Consider the following 26,587-nt stretch of genomic DNA (forward strand, 5'->3'; position numbering starts at 1 on the left):
TGTTTACTGGCATCCTCTTCATGTGACCAAACCACTTCAGACTTGATATGTGAATCTTATTGAGGAGAGAATCATCAATCCTCAAAGGCTAAGGGAGTAAACCCTGAAAGAAAATCCTCTTATGCGTTAGGCCTAGCAAGTCTGCAGGAGAGTATTGAGTACAGTTGCTTTCAATAAGAAAAAGAGGAGACGAAGATAAAGATGAAAACTCAAAAGGACAAGAACTATCTCCACGCTTTCATACACTGCCGTCTTGGAATAGATGAATACTGTGTTTTTACTTCTTTATCCATGTCAGAAGTACTGTACTGTACAGACTTAATTATGTCATCAATACTACACCTCCTTTCTTAGACTGGCTACAACAACTGGACATCGATTTGTAAATGTCAGAAGTAGTGTACTGTACAGCCTTAATTATGTCATCAATACTACACCTCCTTTCTTAGACTGGCTACAACAACTGGACATCGATTTGTAAATGTCAGAAGTAGTGTACTGTACAGCCTTAATTATGTCATCAAAATTACACCTCCCTTCTTAGATTGGCTACAACAACTGGACATTGATTTGTAAATGTGAATGCTACCAACTTTCTTGTCTTTATACATTATATTGTCCCCCCTCTAGCAAACTAACTAACCAATCTGCCAATTGTCAAAAAATTAGGAAAGCTGAAAGAAGTTGTGATTACTCTTGTCAAATCAGTTTTTGTATTTAATGATTGGTTTTATGTGTTAGCCATAAAAAACGAGCTTCAGAGATGAGACTTTGTCAGAGGGTAGACATTATGAATGAAAAATGATAAAATCTAGACCAAAACTTCAGAACTAAAGATGCCCTAGTTTTTCACTTTCACTAGTTTGCCATAGCGGGGATGATATATACCGTATTGTACATTTTTTTTTTGTATACCTGCCATATGATAAATAAATAATTATGCATTGGCAAACATACTTAAATGTGGAAATTACCAAGCTCGATAGCTGCAGTCGCTTAAGTGCGTCCAGTACTGTATCGAGTATTTGAGAGATGGTGGGTTCGAACCCCACTGTCAGTAGCCCTGAAGATGGTTTTCTGTGGTTTTCCATTTTCACACCAGGCAAATGCTGTGGCTGTTCCTTAATTATAGCCACGGCCAGTCTCATCATCGCCATAAGACCTATTTGTGTCGGTGCGACATAAAGCAACTTGAAAAGAATAAAAATAAGTAGAAATTATGTACACTACTCTGCACGGACACAGGAAATTAAGCAGAAATTATTACAGACATCCGATTATTGCTTTTTTCTTTCTTTCCTTGCCATGAAACGGGCACTCCCGAGCTCACTCAGGGTCGGCTCGCCTGACTCGGAGAGAGTATGTCCGACGTTCGTGTACCAGATCTAATGGCACTTCACTTTACCTTAAAGCAGCCTCAGCAGTTTGTTTCCATATTGCCTTAGGACGCCCTCTTCCTCTCTTTGGCTCTCTGATGACAAGAGCTTTCTGTACTAAATGGTGTTCGTTTCTTCTTTTGACCTGACCACACCAGCGGAGCTGTTTTTCCTCCATCTTGTCATTTTAAATGATCCTCGCACATGCTCATTGCGCACTTTGTCATGCAGAGTGACTCCCGCCGACCCCATCGCAACATCAGCATCTCTGTGACATGCATTCGCTGGTCATGCTTTTTCTGCCTTGCCCAACATTCGGAGCCGTACATGAGGGCAGGCCGGACAGTGGTTTTGTACACTTTGCCCTTTAATTTGACTGGCATCCGCTTATCACACAGAGCACCAGTAAGAGACCGCCATTTTATCCAACCAACACTGATGCGGTGCTTGACATCTGCATCAATATTACCATCAGTTGTGATGACTGATCCAAGATATTTGAACTTGTCAGTCATCATCAGTAGTTTTCCAGCAAGGAAGACAGTGTTGTGTGAGCCTGCTTGCACTGGCTGCGCAAAGTTGAAGAACATGTACTACAGTATGTCTTCTTGCGACTTGTTCTTTAACCATTTGCCTGTAGTGTTACTCGCCATCGTTCCAAGACTGCCTCTACCTCCTGACATGACTCACTAACCAAAACGGTAACGTCTGCATAAAGAATGGTCCACGGCAGGTCTGTCATTAGCTGCTCCGTCAGGTAGTTGATGACAATATTGAACAGTCAAGCTCAGTGCCGACCCCTGATGTACACCGTCTTCAACACGGAAACTGTCTGAAACACCTGCAGTGGTTTTCACCATCAGATTACTAACATTTTCACTTCAGACCAAATAAACAATAGATCACTACATCTGATGATAAGGAATACATATTCAAGTTATGAATGTTCCCCTTCAACAAACCATTACCCATATTACTACTGTACAATACATAAACTAAGTGGCTTGTCTATGCAGATGGGGAAGGCCAACTCCTAGATCATCTCGGGTACGTTTGGTCGCTGTAGGAGCGACAACATAGTTGGGCACCAACAGCAGCAGTTTTGAAGTGTCATTTAATTTCAATTTTGGATGTGTTGTTCGGACTTCATCAATATTTTAAAATTTGGTTTGTAAATTGAATTGTCTAATTTATTTTGTGTTGTATGTGAGTGTGTGTTTTTCCAATTGGATCATGGCTGAAGATGACCCAGTATATATATGTTGTCGGAACTAGTCCCAGTTATATAAGACATTATACAAGCTAATAGTATTGAATAGGTGGACCCTTTTCTACTCTTTGATAGCCATCTGTTGGTTGTCAACATGAACTTTTAGCATGACTTGCAGCACAGGAGAGTATCTTCTACCATAATGCGGCATTGTGTTGACATAAAAAGAATTTATTTCATGAGTGTTGATTGTTGTAAACAACATGGCGTCATCCTAGCATGGTCTTTATTTATCCAATGCAGCTCTTGAACGCATACTAGGTGAAAGTAGTGATGAGAATAATCCGAGTGATAATGAAAGTGATTATGGTAATACACAGCAGGAAATTACGTGTCATGTGCATAATGATAGTAATATAAGTGAATGCTCACCAAAGTGGTCGGACACCAGTTGATGAAAATTTTATTCCAACAAGAGGGTAATTTGGCATTTTTTACTTAGCTTGCCACCGTTTTTTATGTAGATACAACATCTGCATGATATGAACTGCATCTCCACTTATTTTGAAGAAAATCAGTCAAGTTGTTCAGAAGTTATAGCAATGTTTCTGACATGTAAAATTGTGATATTTTTCAAAAATTTATTATCACTGTAGGGTAAAACTTGGCCAACTTTTAATACTTACTTGAGGGGTTAAATAAACACACTTTTACAGTATTTGCATTTTAATTTGAAACGCCCACTGACTGAAATATGTAGTAATGTTATGTAACTTCGACGTAGGTTACGTAAATACGGCAGGGTGGGGCACCAATTAAAAAGGTCCTAGGGAGAATGCTGGAATATGATTAGCCTGGTAGCCTAGTGGCTGGCTTTCCGCTGGAATAGCTGAGATTTGAACCGTGGATCCTAGGGTGGAATTTTCACCCGAGAAATTGCATGGCTTTATTAACCGCAAAAATACCTGGCGTAAACTGAAGAAGGTAGTACTGTACTGTATCTCAAATTTCTTGTGAGATAAGAATAAGAAGTCCGGCCACGTGTGCATTGTAGTATGTCGCATAAAAACATCAGTCAAGAAATTGCGAGATGGATAACTAGTTCAAATAATCTGTAACTAACATGTTATATAAGAAGAATACAACATTTATACAAGCGCCAGAATGAATCAAGATGGTATAATACAATTCTGAAGGTTAATGTACTTACCAATGTTGTCTGCGGAGGAAAGATAGGTTACTCAATTCCCTTCATGTCGTCACTGTCGGAGTCATTCACATTTATCACTATCCGTTCAATAGCATCATCTACTAACTGGTCTATATCACATATTTCCCAACGTTAAGGGGTCACTAGTTCAGTCCCTTCCAGCGGCAGTTTTCTTACTTCCGTAAGGGTGAAAGTTGTTGTTCCACACTTTCAATTGGATCTAAAGAACAATGGTACAGAGGTAACCTTAAAACAAGCTTTCCCGATTGCGGTGCGATATAGTCTACTTGATACGTGCCACATGAGTCCTTAATATGCTGTGGGATGACATTAAGAAGTAGCAGCTACTAACTTCGTCACATTTTCGAGAGTACTACCAGTATTTGCGCCACTAAACTTCTTAAAAACACTTCTTAAGAACACACTGTTTACCTTCACTTCTCAACGCTTTTCCCTTCTTATGCTTTACGTGACAATGGCCGGGCTCACCCGTCTTCACTCCACACGGAGCTTTAACAAAGGTAATGTAAAAGTAAATTAAAAGGATTAACTAAATCCTAAACACCAAGACAAAGACTGACTACCAACTTAATTAATAATGATATGTTACTAAATATTAGCATGAAAGAAACTCATAATAATATGCAAAGTCACTAGCACACCAATAACACCCGGAACACAGCAGTAAACAGAAACACATGGGTTCTATGTTAGCTAAATGAACCACTATTGAATACTGCAATGGCTCTTCCGCTGTTGACACATCGCCCCTCTCAAGGCACTCTAGTGCACAAGTATCTATATATATAAAATAAGAGTTCTATCTGTGCATTGCTCAGAATTTAAAAAGAATTGTATTTCTGTATCGGTCGTGTCCACAGTAACAAGGAAATTCACTTTTTAATTTTCTGTCATTTCGGTCTGTAGCTGCCTCTGTGGATCCGTGGTAGAGTGTCGGCCTCCGAATCCCAAGATAGCGGGTTCAAACCTGGCAGAGGTAGTCGGATTTTTGAAGGGCGGAAAAAAGTCCATTCGGCACTCCATGTCGTACGATGTCGGCATGTAAAAGATCTCTGGTGATACATTTGGTATTTACCCGACAAAATTAATTAAATCTCAGCCATAGACGCCCAAGAGAGATCCGGTTTACTCTGTCTGCCATCTAGCGGACCTAGAGTAAAACGGAACGTCGAAATTGACGAGCAGACAGCCAGATGGCGTCAAATCGAAATGTCTGCACACGGTAGCTGAGGCCATACGATTATTATTATTATTATTATTATTATTATTATTATTATTATTATTTCGGTCTGTCTGGCTGGCTGGCTGGCTGAAGAGAATGTAATGAAAATCGGTATGTAAAGTCGGGGAATAAGTCTCTGCAATCTAGGCCATAAATAATTTTATTCACGCTGAGTGATTTGGTAGTTTAAGAGAAAGGCCTAAAATTTAATTCTCAAATATTTATGTATTTAGTGGTCCTATCGATACATACTACATAACTAAGGTTATATAGTATTAAATTTCCGATCATTTATGTCTTATACATTTTTACCATACCGGCTATCATAACAGAGATATACATTAATTTGGATTTTTGTTGCTAAGTCCACATCAGCGCTGAGTCACGAGAAAATGGGTAAACAGATTTTAATGAAAATTGGTATGTAAAGAGGACAATAAGGAACTACATCCTACGCTATAAATAATTGTGTAAAATGCCCTAATATCACAGAGTCGGAAGAAAACTAAATGTGAAGGCCTACAATATAGAAAGCTCATAAAATTTATCAACAATAACATTACATTGACCATTATTTGTTGTGATGTGCTTTGTGTCTTCTGCTGCCACTCATCTCTGATAGATGGGATCACTGCTGCTTACTGAGTACAACAGCCTGCCTGAATATTGGTGGGAAGTAGCTGGGGAGTTAGATCTCTCTCTTCTTTAGCATGTCATTCCTCTGGTTCTGATAATACTGGTACGTAACACACTGATTCATCATAGCATTCCAGCTATTCAATCCCTATTCTGAGGCACTGATTAGAATGGGCAGTGTGCACGTTTAATGGAATAATGGCAGAGGAGTGTTCGCAGCTGTCTGCGGCCTGGTCATTCCAGCAATGGAACTTTGTACCGTTAGATCAGTGGCTTAGTACTGTTCGTTAAAAGTGAGAAAATGTGCGGTTTTTAAATTTGATTGAGTGTTTTCTATGATAACATTGCTTTTAATCACTATATTCCTATTGACATCATTGTAATGATCTATATTCACTTCAGTTCAGAAAACCACAAAGACAGTCTTTCTGAGAATTCCGTAGCGAAGCATGGGTACTTCAGCTAGTCAATTATAAATTGAAAGCTTTTTTAAAGTGAAAAGTGAAGATGAACAGATTTACATGACGTACATAACTTTTCCATGGAAATAACTTTACTCAACGCATGTAAAGTATTTTTAACGCCTTACCAAAAGATAGTACCACCGCATTTATCACCTGTTTTTGGTGTTTACCTCATCTCCCAGGTTATTTGAGATAGGGCATAGTAGTACTTTCTGATTGATCCCTTTGTTTGCCTAATTTTACATTAAGATGTTTTAAAAGCCAAACACATTATTTTGTAGAAATAAAATAAAACATTTTTGCGTTTGCCATAGATCTACCCAGCCCTTTCACAAGAGACGTTCAAGAGTTTGTGAAAGGTCTCTTCCTCTCTGGTCAGACGGAACTGCAGAGCCGACACCACGACGCGAGCGAGCGCGAAGACAGAGAGACCAACTTTGCGATAGTGAACAAGTTCAAAGTGAACGTGATGGCGAACTCGGCCTGCGTGGATCTCCTCGTGTGGGCCATAGGAGACGAGACTGGTAAGTTTATCTTTGGCTCTCATCCTCTAAGAAGTTTATTCCTATTGTCCATGGTGTTACCATTATTGTTCTTAGTCTTGTAGTTGGATGAGAAGAAGTTATTGGTGAGAAAAACACGGGACATAGTTGGTATGGGCAAGAAAAGAATTGGGTGGAGCAGTGATTTAATAGCCGTACAACAGACAGTGCGCCAAGAGAAAGGAATGAACTTGGAAATACAGAATGAAGGGAACATTATACTATGCTGTCTTCGTAAATAGACTTTTCCGTCATCACTCCCAGTCAAAAATGTCAAACCTTCAAAGGTTTGTCGTATACCTTATAATCCCCAATACCACCTGCTACTGAATAAGACCTGCACCCTGAATTTCCACCCATGCTTGCTGTAAAACCCTTCTTTTTGTTTTCAGTTCCTTTGTGATCTCTGATGATTTTACTTGGTACATTTCAGTCCATACATCATAACTTACTTCACATCTTCACATATTTATGAAGGCGTTCTTCAGTTTCGAGGAATCCGTGCACTCTGCCCTTGGAAAGCTATACGATCACCATTACTTTTTTAATAACATTTCCTTGTTCTTCTTCCAATTGTGAATACATTATTCATCAATATATTATCTGCCAGTGGCATGATTTCCAGTTTACCAATGGTCAGTCATAATCATCCTCCTCCTTTCCCCTTATCCAACTTCTGCCAGGTAGATACATTTATGGCACTTCTCCACCTTCCTCCCTCCTTCCACCGTTCCTCTTCCATCATTTTTTCCCAGTCCAGGTTTCTTCTTCATGCATTCCTCTTTATTGAATCGATCCACCTTGTTCTAGGTGTGTGTGTGTCTCTCTCCATCTCTCTCTCGCACACACACATCTGTTTTGGTATTCTTTTCTCATCCATCCTCTTTACACGTCCAGACCATTTTAGTGTATTTCTATCAATTCTCTCATTCAGGTTTTCTACTTCAACTTTGTTTCTCACTCTGTCTTTCCTATCACACTTCTTAGGTACCCCATTTCAGTGGCTTGAATTCTACTCTCCTCCCTACTTATCATTGCCACATAGGTCAATATGGGTGCATAATACATTTTGTGCATTATTTCTTCACACTTCCTTGGTACTTCCTTATTCCAGACAAGTTTTCTTACACTCTGATAGAACGCATTGTCCTATTGCACCCTCTTGCTAATCTCCATGTCCAGTCTTGTATTCTGCATAAATTCACTCCCTAGGTATTTGAAACTGTCAACAATTTCAAGGCTTTGACCACCACAATGTGTTTCCCTTGTATTTCTCCTTTTGATATCACCATGGTCAGTATGTCCCCTATATGACTGTCATGTAGCTGTTCTTGCAAGTGCTATGACAATATATTAATTTTGTTTGTCACACTCTGATGAATACCTGAACAAATTGGTCTGCTGCATTTAAATTATGAAAGAAAATATTGTGATTCACTGTGTTTTATGTGACTCTTTGGAAAAAGTTGTTTTTGGAATTGCCTTTACAGTTTTGTTTTTTAGTCATAATGTTAGTGGACTAGCCCTTATTGGCAAATTTGTGTATTAAATATGAACGTATATGGTGCTACCATGTTTACAGCGTGCATCTACAGCTAGATGAGCATTATTTGACTTCCAGTCGTTCAATCATTTGGCAACCAAGGCAGTTCACTCGTGTCAGAAAATAGAGCTTGTGGTGGAGAGAAAAATGTTCCAATATGAACAGTGTATGGCACAGGGTTTTGTGTAATGCTGTATATATTCAGATAATCCCCACATGTTTTTTCAAACTGTGGTGGTGACTAGTTCACTGTGGCTGTAATTTACGTTAAGGTTGGTACAGTGCTCTTCACATACATAAATCTGGAAGTTAGTGTTTTTTTCTGTCCACTCCGTTGGCAACTCTGAACCCACGACAAGAGAGAATTGTGCTTCTTATATTATCATGTCATTTACGACGGGAAATCGGGAGGTTGTGGGTTCGGATCCCACTGATGTCCGGTTGGCCATTTTTGTTCTGTACTTAACATCCCTTCAACACGTACTAATAGGTTGAAAATCGATTTTGATTATGATGATTTAGTTTGTTGTTAATAACTCTGAAATTAAGACGCATATGATAGAGCATTTGACACCTTTCATTTGCATAATAGAACGGTCTGAAGCCCAGATGTCCACCATAAGCTCTGTACTCGCGGACTGTCCTACGACTTGAAATCCTTGAAACTTTCTGCTAGCTATGCTGTTGTAAGGTAATGTCAGAGACTTGTCGTACAATGGACTGTCCACAAACATCTTGACTGAACTGATTGTTTTTTTAAGTGTGTACGTTTGAAATGAAATGTCTTCCTTGTGCTGTAATTTCAGTAAGGGTTGACTATGGTGTCGGCCACCTGCTCTCAGCCTTGAGCAGCATCGTCTTACCGAGAGAGACCTCAGGTTGTATATGATGTGTTATTGAGGCTGTCGCACTAACATTCTCTGGCTACTACTGTGTATACTGTAACATGTTGCTGCTGTAATGTTTATCATACTTTCCACCTCGTCAGGTTTGAGAAGAAATACTGCTGAAGATAAATAAATAAAAAAATATTAATTCCTATTTTGAAAACCAATTAAGCAATTCTGATACATGCTTTGATAATACAGTGGTAACTATTTTATATTACCTTCCAAGACAAGTGATTGAAGGATAATTATTTTTTTGAATTAATTAATTTATTTATCACGAAGGGTAAGCCAAATATAAATAAGCCTTTTGTTGCAACTACAGTCGAAACTGTTTACTGTGAAATCACTTTTAACGACGTATTGGATATAACAGCGAAATCTAACAGTCCCGTCTTTATATATATATATAAAATTTGATGTTGGTATGTTTGAAGTTGATAGACTCAAGAACTACTGGACCGATTTCGCTGAAATTTTCACAGTTTGCTCTTATTACATCTGAGAGGGATTATGAAGTGATTTGAACGAAATCTGATTGGTAGTTCAGCACTAAGGGGTGAAAAATAAAATAGGGGAAGATAAGCAAACTGCAAGACAAGTCCAATCAGCGGGTTGCGTACCCAACAGTATGTGAAGATTATGATGTGTTCCTTAAAACTTATTTCTGCTTTTATCTGGAAAAAATTACTCATCATCATCATCATTTCCCTTTATCCAGCTGTAGCCGGGCAGGGGCAAATATGGTTCCTCTCCACTTTCTTCGGTCTTTCCACCACTCCTCCTCCAACACTGTGTCCCAGTCCAGGTTTCTTTCTATAATGCTGCGTTGGATGGTATCCTTCCATCTCAATCGTGGTCGTCCACGGCCTATCCTTCCTTGGATTTGCATTTCCATCACCTTTTTTGGCATTACTGTAGGGGCAAAAAAACCCTAAAGGAAGGGGGTGAAACTTAAAAATCCGAAAATGACGATATTAGTGACAAATTCCTAGTCTTCAGGGTTGCTGAGATGAACCGTGACACTCTGAATGCTGTTTAAGTCAAAGTTCGTTCCCAATCGGTATGGTAAACATATTATGACTTACTGTTTGGGAAAGAAAACTGTAGGGTGAGACACACATAGGGCGGGATCGTACAACTGAAGATGTTACATATGTTAAAATTGGTATTTGGAATCTTTAAAAATAAACACTTTTTTTTATTTTTGGAAATATTATAATATTATAGTAATGGGCAGGAAAAACAATATGACTACAACAGGCTTATCAAGATGAGTTATCTGACCTGCTGTGGAGCAGTGCACGGGTCCACTAGTCCTATATAAACACTGCACAGAAAAATCACTCAGTACGACATATCATATATAAAACGGCGTATTTTAATCACATTTTTGGAGAAATGTATCAACTATAACTATAAATGAAAGTAGCATTATTCAGCTGGTATCTGTATTAGTGCCATCTGGTGTCCCGTCATAAACCTACGGCGGATGAAAGACACAGGCTTCCAGACAAACGGTCTGCTGTTCTAGGGTTAATAACACCTATCACAGGAGCATTAGTCATGACTCATTGTTGTTAAATCTCAGACAAAGAGGGTAGACTTAATGTTCCTCGTTAATGGGTATATAAGACTCTTAGTGTTTGGGTAGAACGCGTATATCGCCCAGAGTATTTAACTTACGATTATGTTTAATGTCTCATTTGACAGATAAAGGAGGAGGATACATGCTGCAAAAAATAATTGAAAATATGAAACTTAGTTTTCATGAATTAGCGCTTCAAAGCAAGGCAAAATTTGTGCGAAGTACGTGACACAACGCTCATACTCTGTTATAAGATGGCGCTGTGTTGACTCGCACGCTCACTTGGAGGTTAGCTGTCGTCGTGAATACATCGTGGTCAGTCGTGTGGAACAACAAATTTAATAATGCAAAAGAAAGATTTAATTAGGATTTGGCAAATAAAGTGCAAAAGAAAGAGTTGGAATGAGAAAAGTGAATGATGAAGGAATAATAGTAATGAAACTAAAAGTGCGTAGTAGGCGTTCCAGTGAGAAATTGAAACAGCAATCATCATGATGGCCAATTTTTTTTTTTTTTCGCTTTACATCGCACCGACACAGATGTGTCTTATGGCGACGATGGGATAGGAAAGGCCTAGGAATGGGAAGGAAGTGGCCGTGGCCTTATTTAAGGTACAGCCCCAGCATTTGCCTGGAGTGAAAATGGGAAACCATGGAAAACCATCTTCAGGGCTGCCGACAGTGGGGTTCAAACCCACTATCTCCCGATTACAGGATACTAGCTGCACTTAAGCGACTGCAGCTATCAAGCTCGGTGATGGCCAGTTTTAATATAGACATCCAAAGAAATTAAAAGGCACTTGATTTTCTCAAACATCACTTTCATTTGAATGTTGTGCTGAGTAACTATCCCAGCACATTGGGCAGTTCATTTATTGATCTTACTTTTACTCGTAATATTACTCCCGAACTCTTAAATTATGTCTTTTATTTCTCATATCACAGACCCATACTACGCCAAGTTATTACCCACATTCCAAGTGTACCACGTTCTATTGAATTAAATTTATTATCTGCACAATATTTGTCTTTTATTTGTAATATGTAAGTCTGCGAAATCCTCAAAACCTTACGGTACTGACAGTTTTTTTTTTTTTTTTTTTACTTCAGTAACATGTCACAGAATACCTGGCATTGTACCCTACCATAGTCTCCCTTGTTTGGAATTCTATTTCTTGTGTCAGTGTTTGCTGTGTTCTGTTCTGTCGTCAGGACATTTCTAAACACCTTGCTGGCTGAGGTGTGACTTGCTTCCTATCCCCTTCATGCGTTTACTCAAACATTTGTTCCAGCAGTTTGGCTTTTATTTATTCATTTCAGTGTTGTATGTTTGAGGAGGATTTATCTGTGTGAATTTCAAAAAATTTAAGAATAACAACAGTATTTTTGAGGTTTTTCCAGCCATTATTCCCGTGTGAGGCAGGCATGTCAAGGTCACAAGCTGGCTAATGACTCCGCATGCACAAGAAACAGCTGTTACGAGCGCTAGCTGAGGACATTAACAGATAGCGCAAGCCTGGAGGGATGGACATTACACGTTCATAACTGCTGTACTCTGTACAATACATGCGTATATTATTTCATATAAGGACGTACATAATTAAATGTGTACAAGATGGGATTTGTATAAAATGTTCCGAACAACATACTTTGAAATCATCATGTACCAGGAAATGTTGGCACGTTAATGAACTCCTGTGGGACAGATTTACAGCACCTTGGCATCTCTGAAAACTGTAAGTAAAAGTAGTTAGTTGGACTTAAAATTAATAGCATTGTGACAGGCTATGGACCCCCGGGCTTACATAGCAAACCCAGGGGCGCATTTACAGTTGGCACTGGTGAGAGCCGTGGTGGCCGAAGAGAATCGACGAGCAGTCCCGTACCAGGGAGGAGCCCTCTGAACAGTCGAGGAGGGGAGCCATTATCCCCTGACCGTCCGAAAGACCTCCCCAGTCGGGCGAGCCTCTCAGTGCTTTATTGAATTGAACTAAATACATACATATGCCACATCATGGCGTCAAGGCAGCGCACAAGAAATATAAATATATATATATCTCCCCCACCAAATATATACACATCGAGCCCTGTAATGAGCATGAGATTTAAACAACACTTTAGACAGAAACACTATCAGAGCAGAAAGACCCACAACAAAAAGAAATGCAAATAAAGAGTGTCCACTCTGTTGACAGCGGTGAAGTAGTCCTTCCTATGCCCTCCTGGGCAGAATCCGGCAGCTGAAATGTCTAAATGGTGGTGGTGGCTTGAGCCGCCCGGGCTCCTCGAGCACCACGGCCCCTGCTGTGTCTCGATGCGCCGCAACTGACCGTAGGAGCCTGGGTGGGCTGCTGGAACTGAAACCCTGGTGGCAGGGGAAGGACGTTGTATCCCACCGCCGAGTCCAGCTGTAGGACATACTGCCACTCCCGGGTGAGGCCGCAGTAAAGTAAAGAGGCCCGGGTTATGAAGAATGGCCTTCGCTCGCTGTTCATGTGGGGCCAGAGTGAAGAGGCCTCACAGGACAGCCTGGGCCTCATGTTGATAAAGCTTAACCTCCTTGTTGTTTATAGAATCTGGCGGTCATTTCTTCTCTGAATTTCTCGTCCTGTTCTGCAGTCTGTTTTATCGGACTTCTGCCCTTGTTGCTGATTTCCAAAAATATCGTGGACAATAAGTTCCCCGCATCGGCCCATTAGCTCAGTTGCATGAGGAAATTTTGATACCATTTCCCAAAGCCAGGCTGAATAGCGCACGAGATAGAGCGCTGGCCTCCTGAGCTCAGGTTGGCGGGTTCGATCACCGCTCAGTCTGATGATATTTGAAGGTGTTCAAATACATTAGCCTTGTTTTGGTAGATTTACCAGTACATTAAAGAACTGCTGCAGGAGAACATTCCAGCACCTTAGCATCTCCGAAAACCGTAAAAATAGTTGGTGGGACGTAAAACCAATATAATAATAATAATAATAATAATAATAATAATAATAATAATAATAATAACCTTCTGAAGCAGAGAGGGAATGCAGCAGTTGAATAATGGCTGTGACATTCGCAAAGATATTTGTTGTTTGTTCTTTCTAAAATAGGAGTATTGTTTATTTTGTGTTGGTGTGCTTGGTGCCTGTGTGTTGTTAATTCGGTTAACTATATGTTTGTTTTTGTTGAACGAAGGTGCAGACGGTCTGTGTGGTCGGCTGACTGAGAAACTCAACTGTAACCAGGGACACAGGCTGGTCCTGGCCCACATGCCTCTCCTTATGGTGTGTCTGGAGGTGAGGCTTCTTCTGTATCTTAATACTAGGCATGTCCAGAATATAAAGACTCATTACATACAGAATGAAGGGTGAATATATAATATGCACTGTGGGGCTGCACTGGCTTTGACCATGATCCATTCGTTTTCCTCTTGGCTTCATCAAACAGTTGGTCTACGCTGATCCAGATTTCTACCACACGTGAGGCGCACTCCATCATACATTGTTTTTTTATAGAATATATTGAGTTCCCTATGGTAATTTTTAACTATTGTTGGTGCTAATGGTAATATTACAGGGTGTTCCGTATAAAACCTGACTGCTCGTGCGTGACTGCACCATTGCCAGCTGGCTTCTCCCACGCTTACGGCCTACCTGGATGACTGGTTACCCCCATACCTACGGCCTATCTGGATGACTGGTTACCCCCATACCCATGGCCTACCTGGTTGTCTGGCTTCCCCCACACTTATGGCGTATGTGGATGACTGGTTACCCCCATACCTACGGCCTACCTGGTTGTCTGGCTTCCCCCACACTTGTGGCCTACCTGGATGACTGGTTAGCTCCATACCTACGGCCTACCTGGTTGTCTGGCTTCCCTCATACCTACATCCTACCTGGATGACTGGTTACCCCCATACCTATGGCCTACCTGGTTGTCTGGCTTCCCTCATACCTACAGCCTACCTGGATGACTGGTTACCCCCATACCTATGGCCTGCCTGGTTGTCTGGCTTCCCTCATACCTACAGCCTACCTGGATGACTGGTTACCCCCATACCTACGGCCTACCTGGTTGTCTGGCTTCGCCCACACTTGTGGCCTACCTTGTTTGACTGGTTACCCCCATACGTACGGCCTACCTGGATGACTAGTTACCCCCATACCTACGGCCTACCTGGATGACTGGTTACCCCCATACCTATGGCCTACCTGGTTGTCTGGCTTCCCCATACCTACGGCCTGCCTGGTTGTCTGGCTTCCCCACTCCTACGGCCCCAACTGGCTGTGTCTTCCCCCACACCTACTGTCCACCTGGTTGTCCGGCTTCCCCCACACCTACTGTCCACTTGGTTGTCCGGCTTCTCCCACACCTACTGTCCACCTGGTTGCCCGGCTTCCCCCACACGTACGGTCCACCTGGTTGTCCGGCTTCCCCCACACGTACGGTCCACTTGGTTGTCTGGCTTTCCCCACACTTACGGCGTACCTGGTTGTCCTGTTTCCCCCACACCTATGGTCCACCTGGTTGTCAGCCTTCCCTCACACTTACGGCCAAACTGGCTGTGTGTCTTCCTTTACAGTTACAGCCCACCTGGCTGACTAACTCACTTCCTGTCCTTCACTTCCCACGCTGTAGTCAGTAGTCCATGTTTGGTCGCGAAGATGGGAAGACAGTTACGTTTAGAGTAACGTATTTTTGTATGCAAATATTATTATAAATACAAATCAGTTCATCACGTTCATGCAGAGTTTATCAGGAGATTCCCTGGGCATTTGCTTCCTTCCAGGACTTCAGTTCATGATCCTGTGAATACGTTTGAGACCACTCGTTTACTGCTAAACCAGAACACGTGCAAAGACGTACAGTGTTAACAGAAGGATAATTAATCTAAATTGCTGCAAAACTTCAGTGTTCGCCACGAAGATCACTACCGAAATTAGCACAGCAAGTTGGGATTTCATTGACTCCTGCACATTTAGCAACAAAATGATTAAAACTCAAACCTTACAAATGCACACTTGTTCATTATTTAAAACCGGCTGACCCCAAAGCACATGTGCGTTATTGCGAGTGGTTTCTGTAATTGTCAATTTACCTGGTACAGTGCCTGCTTAGCTGTGGAAGGACGACGTTTGCTCACATTTGCTTAGAGGTAAGAGTTGAGTTTAGTTACTTATACTGTATGTGCATATTTACAGATTTAAGATGGGAAGACAGAGTACAGGCTGGCTATGGACAGGTGGTTCGCGGGTGTGGGAGAAAGGCGGCCAGCCTCCGCTCAGCCGCATGCGAGCGGTCAGATTTTACACGGAAAACGCTGTATGAATAGACAAATTGTTTGGAGGTTTGACCGATATTCTTGACGAACACATGAGCTATAACTGTGAAGTTTTCAATCTGTTGAAACTAATGCAGAATTTATAAGCTTATGAAATACCTGAAAAAGGTATCATTTAATTCAGAACTAGAATGGCATGTTTTTTTTTTGTTGAAAGATCATCATAAGACACTATCAAAACACACCTTTATATTTTTTAAAAGAATTTATGAATGGTAGGAAGAAAGGTAAAAGCATTTATGTTAAAATTCAGTGTTGGTTTTGTCTACTTAGCACGCTAAACAGCATGATTTTTTAAAATATCATTAGTTTCTTGCAGATAAGTTTCTTTCCTTTGGGCTCTTCTTATGAAAATGGCCTGTCTCTTGACAGTTTTTTTTCTTTCACTGATTTCATTGCTGAAAAAATAGGAAAAATAACTTTTTGTCATCCTGTTGTCCGCATTTTCTAAGACCTTTCCCATTTGGGGTGGGCAGTGGTGATCCTAAATAGGTCTGCCCAGACACAGATGCAGGACCGAATTTTTGAGTACTCACCAAATCTCCTGAAAACGAGCATCGCACATCTGCCGCCCATGTCAATACTAGAGGTTCCCAGTTTACCCGAAACCTTCCTCCACCATACTTCCCCATTGCCTTTGGACTTGATCAGAATCGAAGAAGGTAGCCGGAAAGTGCCAGCGGCATGATTTTGCTTATGGAGGATAAGCAACCCTCACACTATGGTCTGGAAGCTATATCCTACGGCACATATGAGATGAGACGTGCAGGGTTCAACACTGGAATTACAACGGACTGCTGCAGACTCGAGTAATGAATGAGTAGGGCCTTCACAGCCAGTCCGTCTGGCATGACCTCATCCGCCTCCACAACCATTGGGAACCGAAGTAAGAGGTTCCTCCTCTGCTTTCTTTCCATTTGGTCTGAAAGTGATGGATCCCAGTGTCATTTCCTCCACTGAAGGTACCATCAACCTGCCTAAAGGAGCTCATCTGCCCAAAGCTGCTGGTCCCTTTAGAGAGCCAGGTCGTTCACCGCTGCCGCATAGTTCGCATTGTAAATCATCAAATAAAGTATTGGCAGTAATCTCCATATTGAGTTCCATAATGCTGGATATACGACTTTATTTATAAGAGTAGGAAATGTATTGATTAGGTGGAATAAAAACTCTTATAAATAAAGTGTAAAACAGTCTTTAATTTGGCCTTTCCAAAACTAATGAATGGACCCATAATCTTATTCTATTTCAATATCTGTTCTTGATCCACATGGAGAGTATTGCCAAAATGATCATATCTCCTTCTACGTCCATATTCACTGGCAGACTGGTGAGTTATTTACAGAAATCTAGTGTGTAATCAGGGCTTCACCTGCTTTAGCAGAGCCACGAATGGCTGGTAGAAGTGCCACCGATGCAAGTGCGAATTCTGTGGCCACTTCTGGTTGGAGCCTATGTCTCACTAAAGGTATATCTAGCCTTTTGAATGCAATGAAGGTGGCTCGATCCAAGAACAGCTGTGATAAAGATTTTTGACTTATGATCATGTGCGGACTCCGGTTGGAAAGACGGAATGGTTTAGAAATGAAACTGGACTAAAACACAGGAATGTCTAATGGGTGTGGATGAAATTGTAAAGGAGACAAAGGAAGCATATGGGAATAGGGAGATGAAGTTATTACTTTTTGCAGACGATATTGTCGTCTGGGGAACGAACAGCAAAGAAGTACAAGAACAACTCGATGCACTGAAAGAGAAAATTGAAAATCAGCACAGAGAAATGCAAGACTATGGTGATATCAAGAGGAGAAAAACAAGGGAAAGGTGTTGTGAAAATTGGTGGTCAAAGCCTTGAAATTGTGGACAGTTTCAAATAGCTAGGGAGTGAATTAATGTAGAATGCAAGGCTGGACATGGAGATAAGCAAGAGGGTGCAACAGAGCAATCTAGTCTACCAGAGTCTAAGAAAACTTGTCTGGAATAAGGAAGTGTAAAGAGTTAATGTACAAAATGTATTATGCACCCATATTGACTTAGGCGGCTGAGACCTATACAGTGACAGGTGGGGAGGAGAATAGAATTCAAGCCAGTGAAATGAAACAAGTATGATAGGAAAGACAGAGTGAGAAAGGAGGTTGGAATGGAAAACCTAAATGAGAGAATTGTTAAGAATAAACTAAGATGGTTTGGACATGTAAAGAGGATGGAGGAGGAAAGAATACCAAGACATATGATGGAGAGGTTCGAGAAAAAGAGAGCGAGAGGGACCCTAGAAGAAGGTGGATTGATTCGGTAAAGATGAGCGCAAGAATAAGAAACCTGGACAAAATGATGGAAGAGGAATGGTGGAAGGAGAGAGGAAGGTGGAGAAGTGCCATAAATGCCCTGACCCAGCAGGAGCTGGATAAGAGGAAAGGAGGAGGATTATTAATTTTTTTAATTTATTTATTTGCGAGTTGACCACTGAGGATCACACTACAGTTTCATTTTTTCGTTGTATGAAGTTTTCTCTTCCACCAGTACTCCTTCATATGGGCGCTATGCTGTTTCTTCTGTTCATCCGTCCAGGCTCTTCCCCATCTTTGCACTTCTTTCGACTTGAAACCATTCCATATTTTGAATCATGGTCCGAATGTTTTCCTGTTTAACATCTGAACTTTCTGAATGTTGACTTCTCTAGATCTTTATGAATTTCCTTAATCCAGACTGTCATCGACTTCTTGTTCCACAAGTAGTCGAATAAGTTTTCGGTTAGTCTGGTTTTGTCCATTCTCTACAAATGTTCAAGAAATGATAACCTTCTCTTTTTCATGATCTCTGAAATTTTCTCCATATTTTTGTAGACTTTGTTGTTCTGAAGTTTCCAGCCGGTTTCAGTTTAGATTGGGCCCAAGATTTTCCATATTTTTCTTCTTTGTAAGATCTCCAACTTCTCCAATTTGTAATTCGAGAGGCATTCCCTGGCGTACATGCATTCTGTTTTTACTACAGTGTTGTAATGCCTTATTTTGGCATTCCACGAGATGCATTTCTTGTTGTAGGTTTTTTTAGTCAGTCTATAAGCTCTCTCCATTTTTGAAATATGATAGTCTACAGCAGCTTTCTCTAGTCCATTCTCTTGTATGATTTCACCAAGGTTTGGGAACTTTTTAACCCTCTGAATCCGTCCAATCTGTGTATGAAGGAATTGTGGTCCATGTGTTTATCGTTCATCATGAACTTGGTTTTCTCTTTCGAAAGCTTAAGTCCCGTCTTGCTTGCGATCTTTTCTAGGAGAGGATTGATCGGTATGGCCTCTTCCTATAGATTTTATTATTATTTTGAAACTGGCAGGTAATTGTTTATAGTTTCACTTTTTTTTTTTTTTTTTAGCTAACTGTGTATAAAATTTCAAGGAAGTTTTAAATGTTGTATAATGTGAAGGTAAGAATGAGATTCATTGCTTTACTGACCATTACAGGGTCTTGGTAAACTGGCAGAGAAGTTCCCCAACATAGCAAGCACCTCCATTTACTGTCTAAGAGATTTCCTTGTCACTCCCAGCCCGATCTTGTTCAAGCTTCATCGCCAGCACAATGACAACAAGGATAATATGCTTATAAAAATTAAAGGTAAGCAGTTCATTGGTTGTACAATATATCCTTGCTTGATACTTGTGAGAATCTGGTTGATCAGAAAGAAATGCATGCAGAGGATTCTGCAGTTCTCATTCATTCTGGGTTGTAGATAGGAACACAGTGAAACCTCGTTAGTGCATTCCTCATTAACACGTTTTCCCGCTTAGTACATTGTAAATTCAAAGTTCCGTTTCTCATAATATTAAATCTATATAAAAATACCTCACTTATCGCGTCACAAATTTTCGCTATTACCACATAGTACGATCACATTTTTCCTAGCCCTGAAAATGTTATTTGTCATCTCATGTGAAACAAACTTGATTTCAAACTCGGGTAAGAGCCGTCGCCACAGTCGCGTTGTAACGGAGGAAGGCCTTAAATTCCTGAACTTCATGGGATAAGTTGCACCTTCAGGGAGTAAGCCGTTAGCTTCAGGAATTTTCAGTTTTGCTTGCCGGTTAGCAGCAATATTGCTGAATAATACAGCAAGTCTATTTGTGCTTGTATTTCGCATTCCTTTCAGAATTATAAGCTATAAATTGACAAGAGGGTCCACTTTTTCAATACAGTATATCAAATCGTGTGAAGTTGACTAGTGTGGTGCATATTTGTCTTGTGATAGCCTAGTTATGGATACAGAAAACGTGAAAGTCCTTACTAATGAAAACAAAATTAAAATCTGTCGGAAAGTGGACTGGCGTCCGCATCTTAAAGCGTGCAGAGGTCGTCAAAGTTGAACTAGCACCTTCGTGTTTCGACTCGATCCCTCGAGTTGGACGAAGTTTTTTCAAGATGTTGGCCACATTCGCTCCTCCTAATTCTTTCCGGTCGCACATGGTCGAGTGTAACCTCCAGTTCATTGTCTAAGAATGTGACCAGAAAATAATGTTTAATAACCTACTGCTCCAAAATAAAAGGCTTCTACTAACATTTGTTGTAGGAAGAGTGTGATCTGCAAAAATACCTTAATAATTTCATTGGCCCCCTTGCATATGTTTTCATATTTGTTGTTTGGTGTTTTTCACACCTTTTAATACTTTCCTCTCATCTTTAGAAATGGTAAGTATAGTTTACATTGTAGCTACCCGCGGATACACGACGGTAAAATGCCCTCATGCTGGAAAAAAAAAACGATCTACTATTTCCATTTCACCATTGGATAGTTTTTATTCCTACCCATATTCAGTAATACGTTTTTCTCTCTTAACCGCGTTCATTTTTTGTTGTCCCCTGTAGAAACGTCTTGACGAGGTTTTACTGTGTTATAAAATACCTGGCATTAGGCATTTTTTCGACTTGCCAGATGTAAACGATTTTGACTTGAAGTGTTGATTCTTCTGTGGGACAAGAGAAATCCAGAGGGGCTTTAAAGCTCGGAAATCTGCTTGCAAATTTGCAGAAGTAGCAGATACCTGCTGATGGTGAGTATTTTAATTCGGTTCTTTGTGTAATCTCTTGCATGTATTTTGTACTTAAAGTAAGCAAGCTTCTTTAAAAGTGTTTTGCAGTTCAACAACGACCAGTCTCAAGGATGAATTTCTTCTCCGGACTTTTATACATTTGTACAGTACGTCAAACTATTGCAACACAAAATTCAGATGATTAAAGTATGTCACCCGGGACACCAGTACTGTTAAAACAGAACCTATGAGGAGCATAAGTGTATTTTGAAACAGAATAATGTATTCTATTCTGTTCAAAATTCCTTTTTTTTTAGGGCTTTCGTTATTATTATTATTATTATTATTATTATTATTATTATTATTATTATTATTATTATTATTATTATTATTATTCGCTGGGGCCATCACGTTAAGTCTTGTTGCATTTGACACTGAAATGTTTGCATCGGTGCCGTTCTTGGTGATAGTCATTTCAATAGTTTTTGTTTTACTGATTTGTAGTCCATATTCTTTAAACTTGCCATTCCAAATATTTAGCTTCTCCCATACACTATAGGTAAATGCAAGAACAGGTGTCAGCGGAATGATTAGCTGCTCTAGCTTACACTGGCACCATGCAATGGTGGCGCGCTTAAACCCAAAGAGTGAACGACTCTAATCTGTTCTTGTACTTGTTCTTTTAAGAATGTGGTAAGATGTTAAAAAATAGTAGATAATGGTAATTTAAGTATGCAAAGAAGTTCATTGAATTGGATGGTTCAGGTTATTCTGTGTTTAATAATATTCTTTTTTGTTCCAGTTTGTATGTCATTTAACTTTCCATTTATAAAGTGAGAGCATTTGAATTGAGAACAAGCCACCCAATGTTTTTTCTTGTCGACAAGCATGAGAGTCACTGCTGTGTGCCAACAGATTTCAGGGCCATAGTGCAACTATACATGAGTGTTGTGAATTATTTTAAGAAGTTTGTAACTTAGCAATGTTACGAACAGAGATGCTGAAATACATGCTTTCGTCGTATCAATACATTTTTGGCACCTCTTCAACCCCTTGACGCCAGTCTCTGTACATCAGATAGACCTCCCTTTCGTCACATGCTGCCAACCTCCATGCATGGTAGAGAACTGTGTAGGCCTAAATTCATTTTGTTCTAGCTTGTAAAATTTTGAAGTCGTGCCTTCCTTGTGTGTATGAATTGGCTCAAATCTGTGCTTCTTTTTTTTTCTTTTTAAAGAGTTTGATATAGTCTGACCTCCTTCCACTTCAGAGCATATAGACTTAAATTTCTGCTGCATTCTAGCAGATGTATGTACTGGATGTCTACAATTATTAAAGTTGCGGTATTCAGCACAGTATAGTGTGGGCTGTAATGGTCATAGGAATCTGACATTTTGTAGATATGCTAACAAAGCAATGTGTTCGCGAATTATGCCACAAAAATTATTAATTCTAAGTTTTACCACCATGCAAAAATATGGCACGTAAGCAATGGTTTAAAACTTTGCATTCTGTGTTTTCTGAAGTTTTTATTTTTTCCCCCTTCCTTTTTTCTTGTGTTCTGGCTTAAGCAAAGTGTGGCTTATTGAGGTACGGATTAACAAAGTTTTACTATATCACTTTCCTGTTGCTTATTTGCATAATTCAGGAGTTTATTTGTGAACCTTGCTGTGGAAATGTGGAGCAGATTTTTCGCATGTAGTCTCCTTGTATCACATTGATTGATGTTGCCAAAGTTTCAAAGTAGATTTTGGTGTGACACTTCCCTTGTTAGTTCAAATGCTCCCACTGTGTTATAAGCTGTGTTCGATCAACTGAAAGAAAATAATTAATGTTCTCAAATACAGGTATGTAATATTCTTTCTATAGAATTTCTGTTGTTTTCATTGCTATACAGCTTTTCTCTAGTAGATTCCACCGTCCCGTGTTGAAATAAAATCAAAGAGTTATGTCATATGCATAGAAAATGTGATAGTTCAAGATAAGGAGATGCGGTCCGAGAGCAACGCTCATTCCACCACGATGCTGACTGCCTTCGAAAAGCTGCGGGACGCTGCAATAGAGAACCTCTGCATTGCCCTCAAGGCTGCCTACAGTATAGATCCCAACTGCGTGCGAGCTCTAGTGGCATCAGTGTCCAACAGACTCTTCACTGCTGAGAAAGCTGACAGGTGAGTAGTTACATAAGACTAATAATAGAATTTTGTAAATTGCTTGAACTGTTGCCATATGTTGTTTACTGTACATCAAAGCTAGAAGTTGAATTTCATTTTCATTTTTGCAAGTGTACTGTATTGTAACATTTTATGGCCAACATACGACCACTCCAGTCAGTTATCATCGAAACAGACTTTCAACCTGTTAGGTCGTGTTACATACGTTTAGTACGTGTTGAAGAGATGTTAAGTACAGAACAAAAATGGCCAACCGGGCACCAGTGGGATCCGAACCCACAACCTCCCGATTTTGCGTCGGTTGCTCTACCAATTGAGCTATGGTGGCCTAGGCCATCTTTGTTCTGTTGGAAAGGATCTGAGCTACAGGTCTAGCACTACTGCTATCACACTGTAGAGTGCGTTTAAGTCACCCGTTGAGGGCCAAGTCAATGAATATTGAATTTTCACAACTCAAAAATGAACATAATTTAGTAAAAAAATAACTTGTAAATACAAAACTTCTTCAAATCAAAGTTCTTCCACTTCGCACCAGGGTGCATGATCATAGTGTTTTAGCAGTGACCTCTGTTGAAAGTCCAAACTTCTTGATGAATGGTAAACAAAACACGTAGAATTTCATACAGTACATGAAACTTCACAATAAGAAAATTACGTCCAATTACTGTAGTGACATCTTCTGAGTAAAGGTTTAAGTAGGTCTAGTTTCAAGTTCACGATTTCTCCAGTAGAGGAGTTCTTTTAGGCGCAACATTTAAATATGTAGCTTAGAGGTGTACCTCCCGGTACCATTATCATTATCATCATGAAAAAATGAAATGGTGTATGGCTTTTGGTGCCGGGAGTGTCCGAGGACATGTTCGGCTCGCCAGGTGCGGGTCTTTTGATTTGACGCCCGTAGGCGATCTGCGCATCGTGATGAGAATGAAATGATGATGAAGACAACACATACACCCAGTCTCCGTGCCAGCGAAATTAACCAATGATGGTTAAAATTCCCGACCCTGCCGGGAATCAAACCTGGGAGCCCTGTGACCAAAGTCCAGCATGTTAACCATTTAGCCATGGAGCCGGACATCATCATCATAATCTTGTTCTTCTTCTTGGTTTCTGAGGTATAGACCTCAATATGAGCACAGTATGTTGATACACTAAGTTTTGAATGTATGTAAACCAATTTGATGATGTGACGTCAGATGTTCCGTTCGAGCAGTAATTTTGTTGTATGAAGTAATAATTTTCTTCATGCATTTACAGTGAATCTTCTCTTATCTCCACCAACATCGTGATAATGCTGGGTCACGTGGCAGTAGCCCTGAAGGACACTCCAAGGACTACCGAGACAATCCTTCAGTTCTTCCAGCAGAGATTTTGCCGCGTCCCGAGTACACTGGACATTCTCATCGTGGACCAGTTGGGCTGCATGATCATATCCAAGTGCGAGGTATTTTTGAATTAAATATTTTTCTTTTATTTAATCCTTCCGTGTTTCAAACTACTGTACAATGCCCCCTACCATGATGTAGCTTGCTGCCTGGATTGCTTGGGTTCAGTTCCTGGCACTGCTCTTTGTTTTAGACTGGTTTGCTAGACTAAATAGTGATGTAGCCTCTGGTGACATAACCGAAATGAGAAGTTAAAATCCCACCTTTAGTAATCATAAAATAAACTGAAAAGTGTTTCTGTTCGTTTATTCCAGAATTGATGATTTATAACTGTTAGGTTCTTCATTCTGTTGAAACTACAGTAGAAGTCCGTTATAGCGAGAATTCATAACAGCGAAAAATTTACTTGCCATAACGGATTGTCGTTATATCCGATTTTTGTATAAAAGTCGGGAAACCCCCCAAATACATTAAAATCGGTATGAAACGGCAATAAGTTTATTCAAAATTTGCATTTCTGCAGATGATATCCGCACCAGCTTACTTGTTTGTTATTTTTCAAAATCCGATACTGCGTGAAAGTGTATGTTTAATTTTATTCTGAAAAAAGATAGTACCGTATTTCTCTGAATCCAAGATGAACCCCACTTTTTCCTTCAAAAAATGTAAACCAGGCTCAAAAAGTACTTTGGAAAATCATATGAATGCCTTTGTTGTACAGTAGGCCTACGAATTTTTAGACTATTTTTAGACGCCGAACATTAACTTTCGTCATGCCGATTTTTTTTTTTTTTTTTTTTTTTGCGGCGGCACAATTTTTCTTTATTTCCACGAGTTTAGGGACCATTAACTTAAAATTGGCATCATAATACCGAAGAGAACCCATTGAAAATTTGCCGGCCAAACCTGTTCCATGCCTCTCTACAATATGACGATCCATCAGGAAAGTATTCTTGCTGTCTATAAAACTGTTACTTTTACCGAATACAGTAGAGACAATACACGACACTTACGGATTTTGCCTTGTTAAAATGGGAGAAAATTCAATGGTGGTGCTCTTAGTGACTTGACCTGAAAAGTCACGCTAAATTCAAATATCAATGGAAATGCATATACGAAAATGGATAAATAAATTACGTCTAGAAAGAAAGTATTATTGAGATATTAACTTCGAAGTTGCTAAAGCAATTCTGGATAAATGGGTGAAGAATTATTTAAAAGGTTATTATTTAAAGACTGAAATTAGACATATAAACAAGATGTGAAAAGGACTGCTGTGAAATGGCTTGACCTTTCATTTATGCATTACTTTTTTTGCTTTAGCATTCCTGTCTGAAATTTTACAGTTAGCTTTGTCTTTTTTCTCATTTAAAAAACATTGTATCATCACATTAAAACACTTGTCGATTAAAATATCGGCACATTCCTTACACACATGATGCAATGAATTAACATTTAAAAGCTGGACAATTTTCCTCTTAACATAAAGCCTACTAACAGAAAGAAAATCAATAAAATCCAGACTTTATTCTGAGAAGAGGGATAAAAGAAAGAAAAGTATGAAAATGTCGATAGTGATGCTTTGAGGAATATTTACGTACAGTTAGAGTAAAAATGTAACATACCCTTGGCTGTATAGTTGAGGATTTCTAAAGTCGCTGGCCTGGAAATGATCTGAACAGATCTTATAATTCTTATATAAGCATAACGTCCCTTCTTTCTTGTACACCTTATCCAAATGAAAGTGTGACATTTCAAAACCCACAGATCACACCTACAACAACACATCGGTATTGAAGGTTAACTGTTACACTATACAATAAAATATGAGTATTATATTTTAAGCCAGTTAAAATATGGGTCGAGTAGGTCAGAAAATTATGAAGTACTATAAAAATATCTTTGTCACTGGAAGAATATATATATACAAACACAATATTACTTACATTTTCTTGTCACGAGTGTAGCGAAAGAAGACGGCACATTCTTC

At 39.8% G+C, this 26,587-nt stretch overlaps 1 protein-coding gene and 1 non-coding gene across 2 annotated transcripts in view; one reads left to right on the forward strand and one right to left on the reverse strand.

Moving 5' to 3' along the window:
• Pi4KIIIalpha (phosphatidylinositol 4-kinase III alpha) overlaps window positions 1–26,587 on the forward strand; it is a 266,913-nt gene that overhangs the window by 64,327 nt on the left and 175,999 nt on the right. Inside the window, exons 7-11 of the mRNA XM_067159006.2 lie at window positions 6,454–6,663; window positions 13,873–13,973; window positions 19,479–19,629; window positions 23,014–23,209; window positions 24,470–24,656. Coding sequence (XP_067015107.2) covers window positions 6,454–6,663; window positions 13,873–13,973; window positions 19,479–19,629; window positions 23,014–23,209; window positions 24,470–24,656 — 845 coding nt within the window. The remainder of the gene's footprint in view (window positions 1–6,453; window positions 6,664–13,872; window positions 13,974–19,478; window positions 19,630–23,013; window positions 23,210–24,469; window positions 24,657–26,587) is intronic.
• Window positions 23,468–23,541, reverse strand: TRNAL-CAA (transfer RNA leucine (anticodon CAA)). Its single transcript has one exon. It is a non-coding gene; the product is annotated as a tRNA-Leu (tRNA).

Source organism: Anabrus simplex, chromosome X, assembly GCF_040414725.1.
Source record: "Anabrus simplex isolate iqAnaSimp1 chromosome X, ASM4041472v1, whole genome shotgun sequence".
Taxonomy (NCBI): domain Eukaryota; kingdom Metazoa; phylum Arthropoda; class Insecta; order Orthoptera; family Tettigoniidae; genus Anabrus; species Anabrus simplex.